The sequence below is a fragment of the Tauraco erythrolophus genome, chromosome 2, assembly GCF_009769465.1.
Source record: "Tauraco erythrolophus isolate bTauEry1 chromosome 2, bTauEry1.pri, whole genome shotgun sequence".
NCBI classification, from domain to species: Eukaryota; Metazoa; Chordata; class Aves; order Musophagiformes; family Musophagidae; genus Tauraco; species Tauraco erythrolophus.
In genome coordinates this window covers 56,967,119-56,993,051 of record NC_141466.1, presented here as the reverse complement: position 1 = coordinate 56,993,051, position 25,933 = coordinate 56,967,119, and the positions used below count along the sequence as shown (strand labels likewise).

Genomic DNA, 25,933 nt, shown 5'->3' with positions numbered 1-25,933 from the left:
TCTCCGAAAGGTGACAGTCTATGGGAGCTTAGCTTGTAAACTACGTCAGGGATGAAGAAACTCTTGAATGGAGCTCTAGAGAGCGGCTCTCCCTGATTGATCCACTGTTACTATTTGACATCGTGTGAATAAAATGCCGTATTTTTCTACCATGCTGGGTACATAGCTGGTCATATGATGGGAATTAACTGCATTTTAGTAACACAGTAGGTGCACATCTGGTCTTATAACAGGATGTGATCCATAAGACAATGGACTGTGCAAGCAAATTTCACCATATACAGGATTGCTTATGTATATACTCAATAATGGAGAATGACTGCACTTGGTCACACGATTGACGTACGTCCGATGAGGCCAACTCCTGAAACGCCTATCCTGTAGACAGGATACACTAGGTAGGTAACTGACAGAGTAAAACATTAACAGTGAAACAACACTCAGGAGCATGATGGTTTCACCCCACTAGTGGCTGCATTTTGTCAAGGTTTTAAGATTTTGTGGCAAAAGAGAACGTTAAAAAATTATGTGATTTATTTTTATTTATTTATTATTGTATACTTTAGGCCTTTTTTCAGTTTCTTGGAGAAAATGGATGTCTAAAGACTTGCAAAGCAAATCTCAGGTCAAAAACACAGGGAGAGTTTCCAGACACTTGATATAGGTTAAGTATTTGGTTACAGGAAACGAGATTTCAACCTGTCATCTTTAGTTCTGAGTTATTGTAAAAACTCTTACACCTTTGAGGCTGCATTACGCTTTAGGCCATTAAGTAATACTTTCTCTTGATCAGTTCAGACCATTCTTTATATTAGCTTCTTTAAGACAGTCATTTTTTTTCCCTACAAAAGCATACTTGACAGTCTTGTAAATTACCAAGACAGACGTCCATGCAGCATGAATTTTATTTATAAAGGATGGATTAGACATGAATGTCACACTTCTTTACAAAAGTTTAAATTAACTACTCAACTCTTGAAAACTGAACGAGTAATACTATTTACATAGGACAATGCCCACCTTCCTTCCCAAAACTTAAACAAAGTGAATACCTACTCTGAAACAAGGACATGAAATATAGAAACACATTGATTTCTAGCAGTTATTTTGTCAATAGCGATCTGAGTCCCTCCAGTACCTTTTCCCTATAAATGAACCTAAAGTAGCTCTTTGGCACAGCCATACTCATGTCTGCACTTCCAGGTCAGTACTGTAATGGACTCAGCCACCTAAAGGCATTTCATCAATATAAGATCAATGATCCTCCCGTTGGTGTATCCAGCAAGAAAGGACTGCCCAAATATTAGATATCTATTGATAATGTCTATACTCATCCTTCCTGCACCTGGACAGAGTGAAGTTAACACTGATTCCATAAAGACAAACATGAAGTTTTCAACTCAGAGAGTATTTCCAAAAACCTAGACAGGGACCATGACCACTGACTTCACATTTAGAGCATATAAAGTATTGTGACCCATGGTGCCATTCTAGATCATGTTTTTAGATTTTCACCTGAATTATTCAGAGATGTAGTCTCCATTTTCTCACTCTTTCAAAGCACCATGGCTACAAAATATCCCCAGGAAGTGTATTGGTAGTGTTTCATCTGCTGTCTTGGGTGCACAGGGCCCAGCTTGAAGTCTGCAGCCAGTGCAACGATTTAATCAGAAACCAAGAAACACCAGACTACCACATGTAATAAGTCACTTGCGGGTCAGTCTCTCCATTTAGTCTCTTCACTTACTAAAGGTAATTTCAGTTTCAGGTTTAAATATTCAGATCTCATTTTGTAATCTACTTTCTTGACTCTCTTCCTTATGCTAATAAAACCAGATATATAATTATGTTTCTATCCCAAGAGTCCTGTATGGTAAAACTATCCAGTGTGGCACCTGTTCAAAAGATGAAGGCTCCAACTGAGTTCTCACTATTTAAGAAATACACTTTACAAATCTTCGTATAAAAAGCCTACCTGGATCAATCAGTAGCAGTTTACTACAAAACTGTAACAATCCCTGTTGCCTTGTGCCAACTGGTAGATAAATAAAACTTGTAAAACAAAATCTGCTCCTAAATTTACATTTCCTGTATCTGGAATGTACAAAAAGTTTTCTAAACCTCTTGCTTATGAACTTGCATGTGGTCTTTTTTGTCACAGAAGTGCATTCATTGACCACCCTTCTGATCTAAAATGATTTCCACCATGTGGAGTAGTTTCTGCATCTCTCCCAGGAATTAAGAATGGCTTCCATCAGACAATTAAATTAGAAGAGTCACTTCAGGGTTTGGAAATGTGATCGAAATTTGTCTGATTACATATCATTCTGATAAACAAAGGGAAACAGTCCTGTTTCTGTTCAGAAAACAGAGCCTCTTGAAAGTAATTTCACGAGATGGTGGCAATTAGCTTCTTGTTTCATTTAGGAAATGTGTCTCCTTTCAATTAAATATGTCGTCCAGTCAGGAAGAAAAGTGGTCTGTCTTCTTTTGCATTGGCAGTCTGGAATTCATCCCGCAGCCGGAACTGCCATTCGTCTTCCAGCTCTAGCCGGACCACAGTCTGGCGAAGAGAATTGCGATCCTGACAAATCACACACAGGGTGGCACCTAAGCAAACAGTTAAAAAGAAACTCATGTTGAGTATCCCCTTTTTTCTCAGATCACCCAGCTCCCACCACCCCTTAGCATATAGAACTCCACCACTTTCACAACAGGAGTTACAAATGGGCTCGGGAGAAAATTAAGACCCTCATGTAGGACTGAGGAGTGTTATCTTTAGCTCCCTGTATATCAGAGTCCTCGTGTGTAACTTGAGGTATCTAGTATTCATCTAGTAAACAGAACTAACAATACATTTCCTACTCTTTGGGGTAAGGAAGGGTAAATCTGTCAGGTCTGAGGAGGTGGTGAAGGGCCCTGGCAGAAAACAAGTTAAATCTGTTCATCCATTACTGTTCTAGCCCTACTGATCATTACCTTGTTGAGTGAAACGCTCACTCAGCGAAACACTCACAGCATAAGCCAACCACCGTGATGGCTGACTAAGCTCTTCGTGCTTTGCTGACCAGAAATAGTCTAAACACGTCCGCAAAAGTAATCACAAATGTCAGCACTTTTCAGGTTGATAAGCTAATGTGCTGGCAAATAAGAATCTGATCTGTACGGCTACGAACACAGGCGAAGCCAGAATGCCAAAGTGAGGAATATCGTATTTTAGTAAAGAACAGCAACTGTCTTGACTGCCATACTGATACCATTTTAACTCGCATGCGTGATTTCCTGGCTTCTGAGAAAAGTGCTCAATTAAGAGGAAATCATTACCTCGCCAGCATTCAATACTCTGAGTAAGAGGTGGTGAAGTAGGAGGAAATGCCCAACACAAAAAATGCTCAGAACATAATAAGAAGAAACAAGACAGAGAGTCATGTGGTGTTTAATGCTCATGTGGCTGATTAGAAGGTCAGGTAGACTGTCAAGAGAGATGGAAAAATCCCAAATCAAATACACTTTGTGCTACGTGCTAGAAGAATTGTCTGGTTTATGCAAAATGAAATTGATTTATAGCCTCTTGTCACTCAAAAAATGCAGTACAAAAGCACTGCCTTTGTTTGTAGTTACTCCGACAGCCTTGCTAGAGAAACTACAGGCTGATTGAAACGTGGACACTGCTCCAGAAAGAGCATAGACACTGGCACTCATGCGGCTTCGGTGGTATGTGCAGGTAAAAGCACTGTATACCCCAATTCGCACTTTGCTCCACAGACCTACACGAAACTGTGTTAACTGCAACAAAAAACACAGCAGTTCATAACAACTCTGCCTGTTTCACGAAAGCATTTGCTATTCTATACTATATACTATTCTATACTTTGCTATGCTATTCTATACTAAGGAGGTATTCCTCCTCCAGTGACAGTTATAGCTGCGAGTGAAACAAATCCCCAGGGCGCTAAATGCCTACGATAGCAGCAGAACAATCCAAAAGAAGTTTGCAATGTGACTGCCTGCAATACACATGTAAGTTATTTGTCACCACTGCTATCTACCATCATAAGGACTACACAGAGAAACTGGTTGTTTGGAATAAATTTTAAATGAGCCAGCTTCTATTTCCAAGGACAGTAAATAGATTTTGATGGAGGCTTGTCCATCACTCATTTTCTATTGAAAATTAGAAAATCTGCAAGAACGCAATAGGGAAATGTTTCATACATAAATCTTAAGTACTCAGTTTTCAAACATGAAGTAAGGAGTTATGTATATACACTAGAAAGAACAATATAGACCCAACATGCCTCCCCACTTAGAAATCTGCAGAACTTATAGCACTGTTATACACCAGTTTACTACAGTACAGAGTCATGATGACCAAGCGTCAAAGATGGGTGAGACGTGTAAGGACAAACATGAATACATGCATGTATATTTTCATATAAAATACATTTTTCCCAGGTTCCTAGAGACCAGGTCATATAATTCTCTGTAATAAAATTATTGCAGCTCACCTTTAAGAAAATGAAACTTCTTCAAAAAGCTAGCTACAACAAAGGAGTCACATAGGTATAGCAGGAGACCACTGAATGTCAAACCAGAGGAACTGATATTCAGAGAGTGAGGCCGAGAACTCACATAGCAAACTGCAATCTGATTGGGAGAGGGGGGAAAAAAATTAACATTTTTAAGGCTTCTATATAAGGCTAAGGTTTCATATAAAGCTTTCAGTATTTGTACCTGATTCTAATCCAGACCTGCTTTCCAACTCCAAATATTGTGATCATTATAGCTCCTTTCTAAAAATCCCTCTGCTTATTAAAAAGCTACATAAAAGCACTATCCGTAACTATTTATTAGTCTTTACTATTTTTTACTGTTACTATTGTTATCATTATTATTACAGATTTAATAGGGTTTGAAAGCTGTAGCAACAATACCTCCTCACAAACATAATGCTGTGACCTGCCCAGCACAGTTTATGTATACATGAGTAAATATAGTGACTGTCAGTCGGATACGAAAAGAACCCTTTAGAAATGCCTAATTTCCTTTACATTATGATAAGATTTCTCAAGTCAGTAGAGTGGTGCATATACATAAATGTGTGAGGTTTCCTCCTCTAGTTTGTTTTTATAGCTACTTCCTAAATCCTCTAGGAACTGGGAATACTTATAGCACTCTGTCAGAATTTATAAATTTAAATTCCACACAAAACCTTGTTTCCAAAGTGCTGTTTTACTACCTAGTTTGGGCAGACCCTCATCTAGCAAAAATCAGCATGATTCAGTGGAGGAAGGTTGACCCACAGCAATTGAGACTCTTGTCCAGGATGCCTATGTTTATCCATATTCCTTCAATCCTGTTGTGTCATATTCCAGCTCAGGTAACAATTTCACCGCTGAATTGAACTGATTTCATGTGCTGGATGGGTTAGAGCTGAAAGGATGCACTGGATGAAGACAGTAACAGTACAATGCTCTTCTACAGAGTTGGTTTTTCTAAGCATGGTGGGAACGTAGATGTGTAAGAGCTCAGACAGAGAGCAAATTAAAAGATATAGTTCAAAATGTTCTGGGAGCAGCATATATGGGAAGGTCATTACACAGTTGTTTTGGTACAGAAGTTTAGTAAATCAGGCAAGACTGAACTTCATTTAGTATTCGAGTCAGGTGGAAAGGTAAAAACAGTTTCTCTCTCCTGAACACCACCTTAGCATCATACTTCTATCCAACCTACATTTGAGTTTGAGTATGATCTTGGGTTTAGATCCAAACCCGTCAGAGAGAGACAACAACTCCTGGGATCAAATGTCAGCTTCTCCCATTTTGACTGTTTTCTTGGTGTTTGCTTCTCTGCCTCAGCTTATCAGTCAAAAGTGAACTAAAACATTTGTATTTTGAAGTGCTTTCTAAGGACTAGCTAATATTTGTAAAACCCTCTTGTGGAAGAAATTAGCTGTAGGAAAGGCCAAATTACAGTAGATTGAGGAAACACTTTCTAAAGAAAAATATGCTCTGTGTTAATTCAGAATCTATTATGATCTACAGATAGTATTAGTTGTAGGACAACTCTGGTATTGTTCTCCATGTACTCTACTTGTAGTGTCTAATAATATCTTTATGGGACTAAGAATTTGATTTTAACATTATAGGGATCTAATATCTGATTCTTCAAAGACCGTCTAACTATTTTTAAGGAATGCATCAATGAACTCATCCAAAACATAGCCTATACATTTCTAAAGCTGCTTGAAGATTATTTTGTTCAGTACCTGTGGTCCTAAGTTAAGATAACAGTCCACAGATAGCACTGGATGGCTGTAATTCTTCAGTGAGAGAGGGAAAAAGCGATGGCTGTGATACTGGAGATATTTTTCAAGGAGCAGCTGAGCAGGTGCTGCCAAGAAGGTATGCTTGCTGTCAGGAGCACAAATGTACTGAGCAGGGGAGATTGAAACTGAAGTGTCAGATATCTATGAGGAAAAAATATTTCTGGTACAGATCAATCCTGATCAATCAAATTGTACTTATCTGAATTTTAATTTGTATAAAATATATCTCTATCCTACAAATCCAAAATTTATATAAGAAGCAAAGTCATTCAGCCAAAAACATCTGCTACCAAAAAAGTTTCAGAGTTTCACAGAATTGTTCTTGTATTTATAGAGTCTTTGGGGTTTCTACTTTGAACCCAAAGTACTCATACACATGAGGTCATACGAAGATGAGCAATTGAATAGCTATAGATAAAAAATTCATAGTGACTGGTTACCTGGACCATAAAGAGACACTTTGGGTGTTTTTAAAATTTTTAAAGGAAAATGATTAAGGGAAGGTGTATTTATGCCAAGAATATTGTGAATTTCAGAAAGAAAATAAAAACAAAACACAACAAAACAAAGCATTACTGGCAACTGGTGATGCACCAAAACACCTCAGCTCTACTGGTTACAGGGTACAAAAAGGAAAACAGAATTTTAACAACAATGAAACAGAGGTCTTAGTTCTCACCTTAGACTTAATGTGGAAGGATCTCTGCCCTCCTACTGCAATTTGCTTTTTCATGACACTGAAGTGATTGAACCGACAGATGAGAAGGTCAGCACTGTGGACACGCAAGTTGAAGTCAACATCATCACATGTAAACCTGGGAAGAAAAAAATCATGGCAGTTCAGAGGAATGTTTCTTACAACACAAATACAAGCATTCGGGGTCTTCGATCAGTACCGTAGAAAGGAAAGGTGTCAAACATACTGACCCTCCACCAGCACCTATCAGTCAGGAAAAGAGGCTTCGGCTTTGTAATAATAAGCTAGTCTAGAATGAGTTCAAGATCAGAATGAGGTAGGAAACCACTTAAGGAGGGAAAGGACCAGAAACACAGAGGAAAGTGAAAGGATAAAGGTAGTAAATTGCCAGGGAAAAGACCTAAGAGTTGAAATATATTGTTTACCTTTTACTACAATAATGCAGTCGTAGAAAATAGCTACACACATTAACACCCCAAATAAGGTCAAGGAAATTAATTCCTTTGACTTCCAAGGAAATCAATTCCTTTGGCTTCCAAGGAAATGGATGAGGCTCTGTGTTTGATTTGTCAAATGCACAGAGGTCTCTGACTTCTCATTTTTCCCTTAGAATATTAATATCCAGTAAATTTTTCAATGTTCCTCTACAGAAATAATGTCATTTTACATTAGAGACAAAAACTACTTGAAGACAAGGAGTCTTTCCTTAATACAACAGAACTGCTGAGACATAGGAATAAATTAAGCAGAATGAGGTCAAACATCCCTGAGATAAATTTGACCCATTTTAAAAATAAGATAGAACAGAATAAAAGGTAAACTTCTAAAGCTGACTAAATTCAAATACTCTGGCCTTTGGAAAATTCAGACTTAGTTCTCCATTTTGAATATATATCTTGCACAGCAAACAGGATGATGTGCAGAACCGTTGGATTAACATCCACGGCTTGGATTTAAGAGAGCTGAGCAATTACGGCAACAATCGACATCAGTGAGAAATATGGAGTTTAATTACAGGTTTTTAAAATCTTGGCTTTGATGTTAGTAATATTTACGTGGATATTTTGTATCCCTGACTATCAGTGACTCTGTGTTTCAAAACGCACCTTTTTCTTTGCCAGCCAGGCTTGGAATGTCATACAATACTTCAGACTCAACAGCCCCCACACAGAGGATTATGGTGAGCCACGCACGGTTTAAAGACACCGGCAGGAAGTGGGTGGTGTGATCTGGCATTCCTGACATTTTAACATTGCTGCCTGTACTCATATCATTTTGCTTCATTGTCATTGTCTTTGTTAGCCCTTCATAATGTTTCATAAGGTAATGCAGTTAGACAGCCTGGGAGCACAGTTCTGTACTAGGAGATGCATGGGAGTAAGTTCGAAGTGCTCTTTTAAAGTGTCAGGCTGGTGACGATAGAAATTTAGGTCATCTGTTTATCCACAGAATAATGAAAGCAGAAATGCTTCCCTGCGGTTATAAGTAAACTTGGACTTCAAAAGGCATCTTCCTGAGATAGGAGAGTTTGTCTGAGAAGTACAATGACTGATGTTCAGTTATCTAAGTCTAGGTGTGTAGATCCATTTTACGTTAGAGATATCCCACCTAGCTTACAGAAAACACGTGAATATTTCATGTCATACCTGTCAGCACCCATATGGACATCTTGCATATTCTGAGGTGCCTAAACACCAGCTTTGGACAAGTAAGACCCACCTCTAGTGATATCTACTTCATTCTGTTGTAATAAATGCTAGTCCCTTGGAAATGGGGCCAAAACCACAGTTCATTTCACATAGATCAGTGAAATTCTGCGAGGTGATGTACCTAGCAAATACAGTTCTGGTAACTGTGGTGATACTGCGTATGGCAATATTATAATCTGATACATCCTATGTGGCACAAGATATGAAAAAGTGGGATTTCTGAGAGAGCTGAATTTGAGAGACAACCACCAATGTTAACGAGGTTTATTTATTCCTTTCTTTCAATTGTCCTGATGAGCACACACAGTATGCTCCAGTGTTGTGCTACTCAGGGTAAAAAGCCCAGCTATATCTCAATCCCATGTCAGAACAAGACTTGGTTATGCACCGTTCACCCATACACCTATTTCCTTTGGAAGGGAGTGCAGGTAAGTGGGCAGGAGGGGAAGCACAGTGTTTACTAAAAGGCCATTTGGACTAGACAACAGGAGGACCAATTCTGCAGGGCACAATGCTGAGTGTGTCTACACTGTAATCCACATTTCACTGTTTTATTTGGAACTATGGAAACTAATGTCTTTTTCCAACTGCTGACAATTTGGGAAGGATTTGAATCATCAGTAAGAAAACACAATCTGTCTGCATCCCATTAACAACCTCCTCAAAAAACTTTTGAAAAAAACTCCTCAAAGAGCTTTTGTAAAACTTCGTTTGGTTGATCGTCTCTATTGAAAGATGCTAACGATTCACTTACCTGTTCTGATTGTACTGTACGTTCTGTGTCAGATCAACATTCAGCATAATGAAATCATGCACATGGCAGCAGGAGAATGGTTCCTTGATCTCAGCACTATTCGTTTTACTGGACCATTTCCTCATCCCAATTAAGGCATAGTGAGTGACATTGGGAGTTGCTTCAATATGTTGCAGAATTTGCTTCAAGGAGACATTCCTTTCAGTCCACGTATAGTCACTGCAATAATTACAAAAATGTGTTAATTTTAAAGTATATAGGTAATATTCAGAACCTCATTCAGTTGAAAATTAAGTCTTAACAATCAAAAGTAGTTATGAGTATCAGGTGGATGACTTCAGTGTTGTCTTACTTTAGTGTAACTTTTTGTCTCTTACTCTAATCAAAACTTAAAATTAACTAGTGCTTATGTGGTGGTATGACAGATCTGAAACTTAGTCTGGATCTTTCAAAATATTCACTCAGATATGTAAACTTTTAAAGTTATCTGCATAATGTTCCAAATGACTCCTGGAGAGTTGATGACTTTATGCCATAACTTAAGTGCAAATTATAAGATCCTTCTAGCCCATCCCTAGAGTATATAAATCTCAGTGAAAACTGAGTTCAGTTCTCTTTGAAGGTTTGCTGTAAATTCTGCATAGCACCGTTCTGGGAATAGATAAAAATATCTAGTACAAACAATGTTCTGAAGTAATGAAAACAAAACCACTTGTTTGCGGATTTGGAGAGCTAATGAAGGAGCCATACAAACTGGGACTGACAAAAAAGCCAGAGGAAATCACTTTCACAATTTTCACAGAAATATCTTTTAGCTTCCTTTAGAAAAATCCTGTTAAAAATGTACATGTGAATGCCCCTGCTTGCTCAGTGTATCAGGGATTGTTTATAAAATCTGAAATCTGCAGTCCAAGTAACTCTAGTTTGAACAGGAGTTAAGCTATACAGCAAAGGCTGCAGGGTACTGAAATCCTCAAGGGACAGGAGTGAAAAGCAGGCACTAAACTGTGTGTTATGCAAAGGCAGAAATGTAGGGAAAATACTTCTCTCATTAGGCATATATTATTCTCTGCTTGTTCAGGGTAAAAGTTGCAGTGTATCAAATGTAATTTCAAAACTGCCGTGCAGTGGAAGGTTACAAGAGATCAGCTGAAAAAGCATATATCACTCTATTTACCTTTTCCTGTCTCCTGAACAATCAACTTCTACGGCATTCCACATAACACAGGAGTCATCTGAAATGACAATGAAAGGCCAAATATCCTGGGGTTTTATCCCCAGCTCCTCCTGCCGATTTCGTTCAAGCTCCAAGTTATGATAAGATAATTCTTTTATCAGGAAGTGTGCCGCACCTGAAACCAAGGACATAAACCACCAGATTAAAAGTAGAGACAGAAATTGTTTGCTTTTAACTTGAAAGTCTTTTGAAGTGAATATTTCTGCAGACCAGGGTATGAATCCCTCTGAAGGTCTTAACACTCCACAGAGTCAACTTACTTTGTCACTTGCCAAGCAAATGAATTCTAGGACCCTACTGGAAAACACACAAAATTAAGCCTGACTTCTGTGGTAAAGATTTGTCAGTGTCTTAAGAGTTTAGCAACTGATTCTTTTAACCTGACAGATATTTGGCTCCACTAGCATCTCTTAGTGCAAACATTTAGAGATGTTGATTGACCAGCTGAATTACAAGGGAAAAATTTCCCCAGATGATCTACTTTGAACATTTGTCACTACTGCTGTCTGTAAGTCGTTCCAGCAGTAAAGGCAAGGTGTTGAACATTTCACAGATGTTGTGTTACCAGAACCTACCAAAGACATGCACCTAGTCAGTTCATCACTGCCTATGCAAATAGTACATAACTTATTTCCGTGAGGAAACAAAGCAGGTAACTTCATCTGAGTTAACGCCCTCAGCTCCCTTTAAAATGAACAGAGGAGAGCAAGTATTTCTAGGACGCGATTCATCTAGCTTGTTTTAGGTGACCTGGATTAAGTGAATTGCGTTTTCCACTGTGACACATTTCTTCAAAGAGAATTCAGATCACCAGATCAGATGCGCTAGCTACAAGCTGTGTGTCTACATTTGACGGTTGAGTAACCACACCTCAAGGGTCCAAGTCATGCATCTGCGTTTGTTAGAACTTTTCGTTATACTTACCTACTCCTGCACTGTTGAAAATGCTTGGAAGAACAAGCATGATGTGGTTGGGCCAATACTTCTTGTATATGGCCATTTCATATTCCTTGACAACTAAAACATGCAAATGACTGGCTCCATCCATTGCATGATATAAATTGAAAAGTCCATGTTCATGACGTCCAGTGGTGGGAGTAAAAGTGGGGCTTTTTATGTAATCTTCACTCTGTAAATAAAAAGAAGTGTGAGTTTCTGTATTAAGCTGGAGGATGTTTAAACAAAGAGGACTAGATCCTTTGGGAGAATAAACCAGATTCACTGACACTGGACAAAGTGCTACATTTTAAATCAGCTTACTAGGAAAATTAGCAACTCTTATAAAAATTGGGAAAAAGAAAACGCTATCACTTAGCTTATTTGTCTGGTGAGAGTGTAGTGGACTGGACAGGACTGCTAACCTTGACCTGCCAAGTGCACAGGGACCTTGAGGCTAGATCTGGAAAAGGATTTAGGTCCATATGACATAAGATGGTAAGAAACACCTTACTCCAAAACTGCAGTACAACCCTTCTGACTGGCTATCGCCCAATCTTGAATGCATTGAAACTCACTAGATCTTCAAAGTTTGATAGCACAGCTTCTGAAAGTCCTGTTTCTACAGACATCCAGGACTGTTCCAGTCTGGGCAACTAATTTTAGCCTGGTTCCTACTAAGGTCATTAAGGACCCAGAATGAAAGTATTCCTCTTTACAGAGACTCTCCAAATCCAAAGCATTTAAATCTGCCAAAGCACAAAATGGTGGATTTGGTGCCAGCAGAGTTCATGGAAGGGAATTTAAAGTGGATCAAGAAAATTATTTTATAACTGTTTAATAATCGAAGTTTATATCCCACAGTACTTTTCAAGCTTGCAGGCACCGTTTTGGAGCAAGTGAATGGAAAAAGAAGCAAAGGAAGAATAAATGGTCTCGGCAAAGCCTCAAAGCAGGTCAGTGGCAGAAACAGGGAAAGAATCCACAAGGACCGAGTGCACAGTTCTGATTGCATAGCCAAGCACAAGTTTACTGGGTGAGAAAGAGCAGGAGGTTTCATCCTCACATTGCACAGTTGTTGCTGAGTTGCTGCCTGGGTTCTCCCATTTCAAACTTGAATTGGATATAAAAGTCCAAACTGGAGGGTGGTACAGATTGATTATCGTTTCTAGAAGCAGGTTATTTTCTCCAGGATAGAAGTCCTACTGCTTAATACTGTTCCACAAATTGCTTCAGTGCTCCAAGCAGTGTAGCCTGAGCAAGGCACAGCTTCATCTTAGACATGGATATTAGGAGTCACTGTAAAGGCCAACATCAGAGTGTCCATAGCCTGTCAGATGGAAGACCTTAAAGTGTTTTCTACAAGCGTGACGTGATTTTTCGGACAGTCTTGAAGCCATGACAAGATTCTTTGAAAGCCTTCTTTTTATGTGAAAGCAACTAAGCATTTATGCAGAATAAGACAGGATAATCCACTGCCTTCCTCTACAGTAAAAAATTGCTTCCTCTTAGTAACTGTATGATAAACAAAACCACATCTCTGAGGCTCGTTGCTGAAACCATTCTCACTTTAGCATATTAAACCCATAACCAAAGCCCTTTTGCTGCAGATAAGAGTGTTTATACCAAAGCATCAACCTTGATAATGAGCAAAAGAAACAGCTTATTTGTGCTTGACAGTTTTGCTTCATGTCTCCCTTCCTGGGAGAAAATACAGGCTAAGTATCAGTACGTCTTCTTTATCTCTTGACAGTACAGCCAGAAGTGTAAGGAATCCTAATTCAACAAATTTTAAAATTGGTGGTGTCTCTCTCCCATATATGGCCATAAATACAGTTATCCATCTACCTTATCTGTGACAAGTGGTAGCCTCATGCTTTCCAATTGTCTTCCTGGTTGGCTAAAGACAAAATGATGCTCCTTTGACTTTGGAATGATAAAATGCAGCTGAATCTCTTCTCCCAGCATAGAATAGGAAAAGGCAAATGCATGCAGAGTGGACTCATAAAGCTGAGGATGGGGAAAAATAGGATAATTCCTGTGGTTAGAGTGTACTACAAAGTCTCAGTGTAGCTAATACACATTTATAACATTACCAAACAGACTACAATCACTTACTGTATTGCATTAGATTTTACCTCATGATTCACTAGGTGTTTAGCAATGCCCCCTAGGCTAGAGCATACCCCCCAAAAACATAAATTAAACTGTTCCCTCTTTTGAAACCATTGTTTCAGCTTCATGTTGCAGATGGTACCGATACTTACAGCCCACTCTCGGCTTTCAGAAATAGTGACACATAAAACTGGTATTTTCATTGTTAATACCTTCTTTCTCACATTATAATAGGCAGGAAATGGGAGGGTTACTCTGAGTAATAACAGGCTGCATGCCACGTACAGACAACTCTATGCTGGCCTGCTCCTGTATCAGAAGAAGCGTCTTTTGCAGTTACTCAGGTGAAAATGTAAACATCTCCCAGTGGGAAAAGTTTACTGGGAAAGTAGTTTTAACTGGTAGTATACACGTAGAATGCAGATTACAGCACTGAACAAGCAAGTGGAAATGAAGCAAGGATCAGTCCTCTGATGTCCCCAAACCTGCAGTGTGGCCAAGGCAGGCAAACCTCAAGAAATAACAAAATCTGTAAATAAATCATCTGGTTTTAACACATACATACAACTTCTAATCCAATTCAAATACAGTGAATGTACACAAAACTGTGTTTGGGTGTGTCTGCTTCAGTTTCTGATCTGCAGAGTAACATCTGGAAATCTTTACCTGGTACCTGGGATTGAAACCCATATACTGATGACACTGTTCACAGTGATGGTAGGTGTTATATGCTGCATACTTGGACAATCTCATTCTAGTTGTTTGACGGCGTGTATACAAATCCTCTTGTCTCCTGCTCATTGATCTGTCTATTAAAAAAAGAAACAACTTAAATGTAACACATATCCAAGGCCAGGATGCATTCCTTTGCGACAAACTGTTTCTGTCACTGTAATTACTTTCTAGGAACAATGGCAGGATTAAACACATGCAAAACAAACTATGAGTTCATTCTGAGCAAAGCATGTTTTATAAGTCATTACGTACAGCAAAAGGAACTACAAAGAAATGTCTGTGAATTCATGATTATGATAATTCTGTACAGATTTCACATAAGGTTAAGGTGTAAGCAAAACCAGATCATTAAAAGTATTATTGTTGCTGTTGTTATTACTGGTTGAATGCTTGCAAAAGTAATAAATAGTTAAAAAGTCTTATGACAGACATTTGCCATCCTGTGACGGACATCACAGTACATTATGTGGAACAAACTTGGCAAATTCAGTGATACTGCTCTTTAGCAAATGTCCACATTGTAAAAAAGGCTCTCCTTTGCAGGAGACTGAAGGAAGATGAGATGATGTAATTTCTGCTGAAAAAGACTTCTGTTATGTCCTCTGGCCAAACCTTTCACTCAGATTTTCAGCATCAGATCAGGTTGTTCAAAGTTGTTCGTTGTCCTGTCAAGTTTTGAAAATCACTAAGGGTGGAGTTTCCACAGTCTCTCCGGGCAACCTGCTCCATGGTTTGACCACTTTTCTGGAAACATTTTTCATACAATCTAATTGTAATTTCCCATGTTGCAACTTGTGTCTATTGTCTCTTGTCCTTATGCTATGTATTTATAATAGGTCATGTCTATAAATTCTCATTAGGAAGTTGAAGATCAGATACCCCTGCTAGACTCCAGAACAAACCAATCCAATTCTCTTCAATTTTCTATGTACATCACGTGCTTCAGGCCTCAATCCATCTTGGTGGCTATTCACTAGACTCACTTCTGTATGTCAATGTCTTTCTTGTATGGGGAAGACAAAAACTTGACAGAATACTCCAGATATGATCTTACAGGTGCCATGCATAGAAGAATAATTGCTTCCCTTGACCTGCTTGCTAGATTTTTAGTAAGCCATTAACCCAATGGAGAACTGGTGACTCATGGTCAAATTGTTGTCTACCAGGATCATCAGGTCACCTTCCTCTAAGTTACTGTCTATACAGCTGGCCCTAAGCTTGTACAGATGCAAAAAATTATTCCATCCCAAGTGCAAGACCTTGCATTTACCTTTGTTGAACTATATGAGGTTCCTGTTCCTGAGGTTCCTTCCTGGAAGTTCCATTTCTCCAGCCTGTCAAGGTCGTTCTTAATGATAGTGCTACCTTCCTGCCTATTGACTGCTCCCCCAGTTTGGTATCATCTATGAACTTGCTGATGTTGCATTCTGTCCCTTTGACCAGGTTATTAATGGTAATCTTAAATAACGTTTGCCTCACTCTCAATTTCTGAGTATTGCCATGCATACCCAGCTGTCAGTCAGAAACGTGCCACTCACCACATTTTGAGTTCAGTGGTCTGGTCAATTTCCCACCTACTTTACAATCCACCTATCCAAACCATCTCTCTCCAGTTTTGACTATACGGACATCATAGAAGGTGGTGACAAAAGCCTTGCTGAAGTCAAGATAAAACCACTGCTTTTCCTTTGTCTATGGTGCCGGTCATCTCACCATGAAATGCCATCATGTCTACCAATCACAATTTGCCTAAGATAGATCCATTCCAGCTGCTCCCAGTCACTTTCCTGTCCTTCATGGGTCTCGACATGGCTTACAGGAGACTGAGGGGAGGCTGGCTAGCCTGTAATTGTTTTGATTATCCTTCTGTCCTCTAGAGGGAAGGCATGGCATTTTCCTTTTTCCAACCATCAGGAACCTCCACCAATTGTCGATACCTTTTAAAAACGGTAGACAGTAGCCTTACAATGATGTCGGCCAGCTCCCTCAGCATGCTTGGATACATCTTACCCAGTCCCATGTGCTCGTGTATGTCCAGCTGGCTAATTCGGAGGACTAATACACACCTCAATACTCCAGGAAACTAGATCTGGACATATGCATCTCATGCTTTCCAAACTTAAACCAAAACCTAAAAAATAAACCTATAAACGCTTCTAATCAAATAAATAAATTTACCCACAGAAGTAAAGTCACTTCATTGCTACAAAGCAGGACAACGCTACTACACAAAAACATTCAAATACACAAACTTATTTTGGAATCAAGCTTTTTTAATGAAAGACTATCTATAGAGTATTTCATAAAACATATATAAGGCTCATACTCTGGTGCTTCATCTGGCAAACTTCAAATCTTTTTTCACTATTACTTAGTCAAGTGCAATTCTGATAACGTTTAGAAGTTTAACAGTATTCTCACATTAAAAACAAATAAATACATTTATGTGTACCAAGCTAGATTTTTCAGTTTCTAACCTTCACTGTTTATAGTCTGAAGCTTTGAACAAATCAGACTTGCATCTTCATATTTTGGGTCATGGATAGTGTAGTCAAAAGGCATCTTCTTAAATGTCTCCAAATCTGGCCACATATCTCCAGTCTGATGACAGTATTGATCAGATTCTTCTTCTATGTCTATGATATTATTGAAAAATAAGAATTCATGTAATTACAATTTTGATAGCTCTTTATATTGCTCTAGATGTTTTTGCTATGCCTATTATTCCTGCATAATTTTTTCTTTCATCATTCTGAGAGAGCAATATTATTATGCATCAAGAGGCACACCTCGTACCTCATACTTCAATGCAATTTTGGCTTTTAAACTTTTGTTATCAATATAAGAACTCTGTAATCTTACTGGAGTAATTGGTGGGATGATGCTGAAAACAATGTCAAGGGTCTGGTAAGGCTGATCTACCTGCATCCAGGCATTTGGAGTCTTTCCACTGAAAACCACATTTGTGAACCCAGTTGAGGAAAGATACGTTACCCTCACTGAGGAAAAGAAGCTCTTTTAAAGCTTCAGAAATTGCAGTATTAAGTACAGTGCAGGGTTAAAGTCAAATGCTCCTTCTAGTGATAAGACCAGAGTAATTAAAAATAATTCACCCTAGGGTAAGAGAAAAATAGTAAATGATATTGGTATAACGTGCAGTGAAATCATGCTTTTTCCTGAAACAGGTTAACTGACATAAAAACCCAGATGTGCACAAGTCCTTACAAAATACTGTTCTGTCATTGTCAAGAGGATGAAAGATCTGACAAGAGTAAAATGGGCAGTAGTGAGGAGTTCAGTGTGGGAGTCAGCTGTAAGCTGCTATGAAGAGCCGTAACTCCATGTCTGTGAGTATAGACTACATGGTTAATTACAAGAAGTGAGACTCCGTCTTTTGGCATCCAAAGTAAATATGAAATTCAGGTGGAACTAGTCAGATGATGAAATTATCTCATAGAATCATAGAATGGGTTGGAAGGGACCTCAAAGATCATCTAGTTCCACGGGCAGGGACACCCTCCACTACACCAGGTTGCTCAAAGTCTCATCCAGTCTGGCCTTGAACACTTCCTTCTACTTGCCCTGACGAAGTTATCTTTAAAATTCTGCCTAAAATACAAAGGATTGCTTGTACAAACCTATATAATCCAGCCTTTAATAACAGAAATACATCTGGAAACACAGGGGACTAATGCACTGTAAATAAAGGAAGCTTGGACTAAAATTAGCTATGAGAGAGCAGGAACAGTTTTCCTCCCTCATGTAGTCCTATGTACTTAGAAAATATGACATTGCTTCTCATGGTATAAATCTGCCAGAATTTCACTGGTTCTTTTTATGTACTTTACCACAAAAGTTCATTTTATTTCTAAACTCAAAAACAATGGCTGGTTAACATTTAGTATACATAAATGCTGCTAATTACTTCCCAAGAAAAACAGAGGTATGTGGTTTACTTACTGAGAGGAAGACTAAACTCTAAATGATGACTAAAATAATAAAATATCCTGAAGTATCAGTTGAAGATCACACAAAAATTTTCTTAAAATATTTCAATAATGTAAATCGATTGCAAAGGTGAATGGCATAGAATACATAGACAACTACTTTTCAATTTAACAGTAATTTTCTACACTCTTCAGAAGCAAATATTTTTATATCAAGAACTTACTAATGTTGATTTCTTCTTCATCATAAACATCCACTTCTGTCAGTCTAATCAGCATTCGGGACAAAATACTGAGGAACTGCAGGTAGGCACCTGTTTTCCCTATCTGTAAATATGTAAATTAGAAAATACAAAAGTAAAATTTCATTTTTTAACACGTTACTTTTCCACCTACCTGGAAATTGCAGCTGTAGTGAAACCGAATATTAAGATTAAGCGCTGGTACTTCCCTGTATTTGTGTATTCCTTGGCATAAATGAAACGCTTAAACGCTCAACAGTTCTGTTCTCTCTATACAGGAACCTAGCTTGGAAAATGCATTTTATATCACAGGTCTAATTACAGGCCCACAGACGAGAATTTTCTCTCCTGATGTTACAGTTTCTACATACAAGCTCCATACAAACTCATAAAATGTTCCGAAGATCTCCTCAGACTGCAAGATAACTAAAGAATTATCTCAACCCTTTCCTATTTGCATAATTTAGCAGTACATTGACCACCAGTGAAGTACAGTGACTACCCTGAAGATCAAAGTGGCGTACATCTACAGGAGAATTTGTGCAGCCACTTCCACTCCTCTAGGACGTGGTACATGTAACAATGTGTTGTTCCACCTCTTGTGCTAAAAATACATTATTTCCCTTCCACTGTTTTAAAATTACCTTTTAAAAGTCTGTTTTAAAATTATCTTAAGATTATAACTTTCTGCTTTCTTTTTTTACCCCACTAACACACTCTGTATGTTTTCTCTTCATTACACCAAAGAGTATTGCTGCCCTTTTATAGTTTTCTCAGCTGAAAGGTATAAGCAACAGCCAGCGATTTACTGGATGGATTGTTTTGTGTCTTCCACATAAAGTCTGCTGATGATAACATCGACTAAATAATGCCATATCTAAGCAGACAGCTTCACAAACCACTACACTTGAACAGGAAGCAGTACACAATGGGTTTCAATGAGAAAAGAGAGACCAGCAAGCTCATGTCACTCTCACAGGAGAATGAACACGTTGTGATTTCTTGTGTGTGTGTGTATAGTTCAGCCTCAGAATGGCACTGATGTCCAGTAGACAACTTAAGACTCATGTCACACCTGTACAAGGGAGGTTAACATGTAAATCAGTTATGACACGTTCTGCTCCAATTGTCTGATTTCACAAAGTGGTGTCAGATTTTGGACAAAGTCTGTATTACTACCAAATTGAAAACCCGCCTTCACTGCCATTACAGCTAGGACATGTCAGAAGCATAGGGTGTTGAATTACTCAACAGAGTACTGAATTTACTATTTTTCATATAGATATCAAGTGAAATTTTCATTTTCTCTTAACATTTAAGAAAGGGAGGCTTTGAGGCCAAAGCAAGAGTAGGTAAACACTTGTTTTGGTCAAAGTTCAGTATCTGTTGTTAATAAATCAGACTGCATTGTAAACAGTTGCTTGCCAAGGGTGGAAAACAGTACCATTTTTGTTGAGGGTCAAATAAGCCTTTCAGGTACACATGGTAGACCATGCATTAGCACACAACTCTCTGTTATCCCGGAGTAACACAGAAAAAAAGTGACTTTGAATAGAGGAAATGATAGCACAGACCATAGTCAGTCCATGGACCAGATATTTCTCTCAGTTTGGGTTTTGGTGGAAAATCCACTGAGACTAATGAGAATCTTTCTACTGACCCTGGAACAAGGTTCTAAACTTGGCTGCAATGGCTATTGATTGGTGAGCTAAACAAAACCACCTTATCTTCTTACATCTGAGGCAAACCTGATGATACTTTGTTCTAGAAGAAAATAATTTCACTGTTTTCTCTCAAGTCTGAGATTACCTTTATATGCTTTTATGAACATATTCTTTTAAAGTACTTCTCATCATCATTTCGTTAAACACAGAGTAGCCTGTCAGATTAATGGTTCCCTGATTTCAAACTGATGAGAGATCATTTGTCAAAAGTATACAACCTATTCCCTTGATATCAGGCATCTATGTGAAAAACTAATTCCTAATATGTTTAAAGTATATACTTAGAATTGTCAACAAAAAACTGGCTGAAAATCTTACTTTTTCTTTTTGGTAACTGTTTAAAACATATTCTATGAAAATAATGTATTTTTCTTTTCCTGGGGAACCAGTCTTCACCACTGGTTTTCAACAATGTATCTGGCAGTGACTTAGATGAAAGGCATCAGTTGTCAATTGACTCGAGTATACATAAAGCTTTAGGGTCATGAGTCAAAAAAGTTGGAAACCACAGGACTACAAATGCTAGTCCCTAACCACTAAACCAAAATATATGTTCTTATGATATTCCATGCATCGTATCTTACCCAATCTCATTATCTGTCACATGAAAAGTGTCCAATATAGTACTCTGAGCTTTATGAACTGCTAGCAACACTGTATGTAAAATGCTTGTGGGACCTTGCAGGAATCTCTCCATGTTTTTAGAATGTTTCTCTGCCAGGAAAGAGATCAGGCTGAGCATATAGCAATGTTCATATTTGAATTCCGTTCACTTGCACATTTGCCTGCATTTGCTGCAGAAAAAAATGAATTGGTGAAATAAAGAATACCTTTTCCAGGTAATTTTGAGAATATGATTTTCAAAAAGAAAATGAGAAAAGAATGACCTCTTATTGACAGTCAACATTTACTCCAGAAGGGAAAAACCTAGAACAACTGAATTTGTAGCATGCTCAGACAGGTAAATGTACCTTTAAAACTAATTCTACTGTTTTCTATATGTACCATCTCTAGGCAAAATGGAACTGCACAGAGTGTCTGTCTTTGTTTGAAAATACTGTATAGCTGTCAACAAACAGAGTTTCCACATCTCTCCAAAGAGTCCTTGCCCCATCTGTCACCACTCCTCTTTTTGATGGTTTGGGCATCGTAGGTAGCTGCAAAGAGATCCTGCAAGAAGGATACGTACAACTTTGAAGCATAAAGTCCAATATTTGTCCATCCTCCATCTCCCAACTGCAACAAAACAAGCTCTGCAAAGAAATTTTGATTGGGCTGTAGCTTTTTATGTCTTTAGAGAAGTCTAGTACAATGCCGTGTTGATTCTAATTAGTGACTCTGGGCTTAAGCATAATATAATATATTTACAGTGATGACGACTGGTAGGAAAGTATCCTGAGCAAGGCGCATTTTTCCATATCCTGTTTTTGCTCTGCATGCAAAAGCTGCAAACAGATTAAAAGAATGAAGGAACTTGGAACTGGGCTGCATTTCTACAGTTCCTGAAACAAAATGTGCATGAGGGGTGCTGCTCCTACAGGCAGCTCTACTTCCCAGAAAGAGATTCCTCAAATATGTGGAAGTGCCCAGTGCCTTAACAGATAAGGCACTTGGGGGCCAATATTCCCAAATAAATAATAGAAGTATTACTCCAATTTGATTTTATCTAACTGAATTTGAAAGACAGAAGTCTGATGAATCAGACTTGGAAGAAGAAAATCCCAGAAGTTTTTACAAGAAGTAAAAATCTCAAATCTTGTGAAAACTTACGACAGCTAAGGAATTTGGGGCATGCAAAGATCGAGTATTTTAGTTTCTATTTTCATCTTTAGTGCTAGGGGTATTTTGGCCTGTAAAAAACTAAGAATATGTTTACCTACAGCTCATCATTCATGAGTGTAACTGTAGCTGAGTAAGAGGAAGGAATACGAATTCAAATTCTTCCTGCAGAAAAGTCAAAAGTTATGAAGGTCTAGTTTTTGTATCAAAAACATAAATGACCTAAGAGGTGTGGAAAGCTCTCCAAAGATTTTGACCACTGAACAGTGCTTGCCATAGATATTAAGAATAAACTGAAAACAAACTCTCTGTCTAAGAATCTGAGATAGAGAGATTCCATTAGAGAAATTACATGTATGTCTCCACACTTATTTGCAGAAGTGACATCCAAAGGTACTGTTGCAGAAGGTCTCACAGTAATGAGTTCCCTTTTTAAAACTTGTTCCAGACACTAGACATCAGGACCACTAGAAGTATTTATTATTCTTACATGTTGCTATAAAGTATCATCTGATTTCAATCTTGACATTTGGAGAAAAATGGCAAAAGGGGAAATAATTCCATAAGGCTTCTCTATTTTCATTTCCAGGTTAGATGTTCTTCACATACCACAGCAGTGGTTTTCAAACTGTGGTCTGCGAACCAATGGTGATTCATAGAAAACATGCTGATGGTCCACAGACAGCTGGTCAAATGGTGCTGGCTCTTCTTGTTTCTGCTTGCTACACCCTTCTAAAACACAGCTCACAATAGATATAGTAAATATTTCTCTAATATTTTTCTCACATAAACTGAATGGTATATAAGCCCATTGTAATGGGCAGCAGTATTCTTCCTCAGAAAGTTTCTTAAAACATGCCTGCTTCATTCCCTGGGTGTGGTGCCACAGGACTGAGCCATGATCACGAGCAGCTTCCACACTTAAGGAAAACGCTGGTTCTAAATTGTAATATCCAGTTAAAAAACAAAGGCACAAAACCTTGATTTGCAGTTAAGGGACTTTGAAGATGAATATGAGAATAATGCTTTAGTGAATTTAGGCTTCTGTATATGTATTTTCTTGGGTGCACTAGGGACTAGATTTCTAGCCATAGATATGATACATGTTGTTCATAGTGGTGCATATTTATTCATACTTACTAACCAATGGCTTAACTTCAATGATCAATAGATACAGATCTATTCTACACCTATCCAGTTTTTGCTGCATTCCTAAAGTCTCTCATAAACATAATGCATGTATTGCTTTCTAATGCATATAATTGTCCTTGTAAAAACGCATCAAGTCTTCTAGTAAAACATTTTGATGAGTATAGAGGGTAAAATGTCTCTGTGAGAGAAGGGTGAGTGTACTTTATTACTAATTACCCTGACAGTGAGAGTTATAATTTTGGTTCACTAATGTGCCTAGTTTTCTTCCTATGTTGATATCATCTTTTTCATTTTAACGAACAAATTGCTTCCTGATTTGAATTTTAGTAAAGTAATTGCTGCCTGACAAAGAAAACAACTGCTTCCTAATTTTTGAAAAGATAGTACTCTGGCAGTCTTATACTTTGGCTGAGACGTTATTAACACTCAGATAGGTGTTGTCTAATAATTGTTTTTAATTCTGCCTATATGTCATTATGCATTAAACGTTAAATCCATGTAAAATATTAATATTATCAAACACAAATGTGAGAGAAACCTATTTCAGGAAGTAAAATTACTTCTTCCCAAAAAGAGAACAGTAATTCTAATTTCTGTATATTTTATTGTAACTGTTCCTTAGAAGTCAGACTGTATTGTTATACCTTAAGCCAACAAACAATCAACATCCTTTTACAGATCTTTGTTTGGCTTACAGAAGTTTTTAGTACTTTCAGAGGTTAAAAGATTGAAGGAAACAAAGCTGCTGGTTTTTTCCACGTGCTTGAAATGAATATATACCCCTAAATTTTTTATACTTAGGAAGAAGTCATGATATTCCTAGTTTGATGCATGTGAATTTGTTCTGTGTGAAATAGTTATATTCTTCAGAAAGAATTGAGGAATATAAAATGAATAAACATGTGAATAGTGTCCTTTCAGAATTGATCCAACTGTATGACCCAACACAACATTAGAAAATAATTTGCATTGTGGAGACACCTGGAGAAGAGATGGTGTTTCAAGTAAAAGTAGTGATATCGAGGCTGAAATTCACTGTTGTACAGAAGGTCAACAGGAGTCCTATTCAATATTTAAAAAAAAAAGGTTTGATTGATAGTGAAAAGTGGTGAATACCACACCCTGGAACGAAGCCGACGAATAAATAAGCTGCCTGTTGAACTACAATTAGTTAAATGGCAAATACCAAGCATCAAAACCTTCTCACGGGTGTGTAGTATGCTCTCGGGAGTCTCTGAATGACTCTTCTGAGAATCACAGATTTACATTTGTGATCCATAACCAAATGAATATCAAAGAAGCATTTACTTATTGGCTAATCTGGATATTTAGGGTGGCTTTGGGAAAAGTATCTTTGTGGGGTTTGATGCATATGCATTTAAAATTCTAACAAAATTGTCACGGCCTGTGTTTTTCTTTGAAAAATGGAAACGAACATCATCTCTCTTCCAGAACGTATTCGTTTTTATGCTGCAGCTGAGTATGAAATTCAGTTTCTTGAACACATAATACCTCCATCTTTGGCAAACGTGAATGATTTAGATCAAAGGGGTGGGCAGTGAAAAACTGCTCATCAGAGTTCTTTCTGGAATCCTCTATGAGCTACAGTAACATTTGCAAGAAGTCCCAATATGAAAAGCCCATTTATGCTCGTTCTACTCTACTACACCATAAATTTGGGTGTACAATGGAATACAATCATTTAACAAATAGCGATAGGTAGTTCCCTTTTGCAATGGATGGGCATAGAAGAGTGGATCATGTGGCAAGTTAAATCAGTAACTCTCTTTAGATTAATTCTTCGGGTCGATGTTACAATAACTGGAAACATGGGTCTTTGTCTTGGTTTTGAGTTATCCTTTTTGACTTCTGAGGTTCATCGGTACATATGTATGGTCTCTGTAGGCATGATGTCTCTTCCTATCTTGTTGCTTTGTACTTCAGCAGAAAACGAAAGGCACAATATTACCTTAGCATGTAACACATGCATTGAACTAGGAGATGACTTGCTCAGAGACAAGTGTTAAACATTTTTAGAGAATTTAGAAGAGAAAGAACTGCTTAGGATTATACCCATTTCCATATATTTTTTCAAAGTAATTTAAAAACTCTTGGGTCAGCTACTCATCTTGTAAATATGGCTCTGCTAATGTTGAACTGCCTTTCTTGCATGTATTATTTACAACAGCTTCTATTTCTGTCTGCTGCATGGAGGAAACAGAGAAAATAATTACAAACTCTCAGCTGTGTTCAGATTGATCATAAGAAAGTGGTTTTGTGAAGATCTTTGATCTTTATTTAAAATGTAAATGCATATTCAACTTTAACAAACTGAAATTATACATGAAATCTATCTCTTGAGCAAACTATCTTTTAAAACATTTTAATGGAGAGAGACTGACAGAAAATGAACATTGCTGCAGCTTCGTTGTCTTTGAACTCGGGCTAACAGCAAAGAAAGGGAGACTATTTTATTAGAAAAGGTTAGGAAATAAAATATAAGGATCTTACTCTCCACCAAAAAAAACCACCTTCAAGTATGAATAGTATCTAACCTATTTTTTCAGAGCTTATGATG

The 25,933-nt window shown here is 37.9% G+C and overlaps 1 protein-coding gene across 4 annotated transcripts in view; it reads right to left on the bottom strand.

Annotated features, from left to right (window-relative positions):
- Positions 1 to 2,446: 2,446 nt before the first annotated feature.
- Positions 2,447 to 25,933, bottom strand: part of GREB1 (growth regulating estrogen receptor binding 1) — a 61,501-nt gene continuing 38,014 nt past the window's right edge. For all 4 annotated transcript variants that reach the window (XM_086608392.1, XM_086608391.1, XM_086608393.1 and 1 more), the window contains 11 exons: positions 18,683 to 18,785; positions 16,989 to 17,147; positions 14,443 to 14,585; positions 13,510 to 13,671; positions 11,650 to 11,854; positions 10,666 to 10,840; positions 9,489 to 9,707; positions 7,008 to 7,143; positions 6,269 to 6,469; positions 4,509 to 4,647; positions 2,447 to 2,610 (listed from right to left, as the gene is read on the bottom strand). In XM_086608392.1, the coding sequence (XP_086464518.1) occupies positions 2,447 to 2,610; positions 4,509 to 4,647; positions 6,269 to 6,469; positions 7,008 to 7,143; positions 9,489 to 9,707; positions 10,666 to 10,840; positions 11,650 to 11,854; positions 13,510 to 13,671; positions 14,443 to 14,585; positions 16,989 to 17,147; positions 18,683 to 18,785 (1,806 nt within the window). The remainder of the gene's footprint in view (positions 2,611 to 4,508; positions 4,648 to 6,268; positions 6,470 to 7,007; positions 7,144 to 9,488; positions 9,708 to 10,665; positions 10,841 to 11,649; positions 11,855 to 13,509; positions 13,672 to 14,442; positions 14,586 to 16,988; positions 17,148 to 18,682; positions 18,786 to 25,933) is intronic.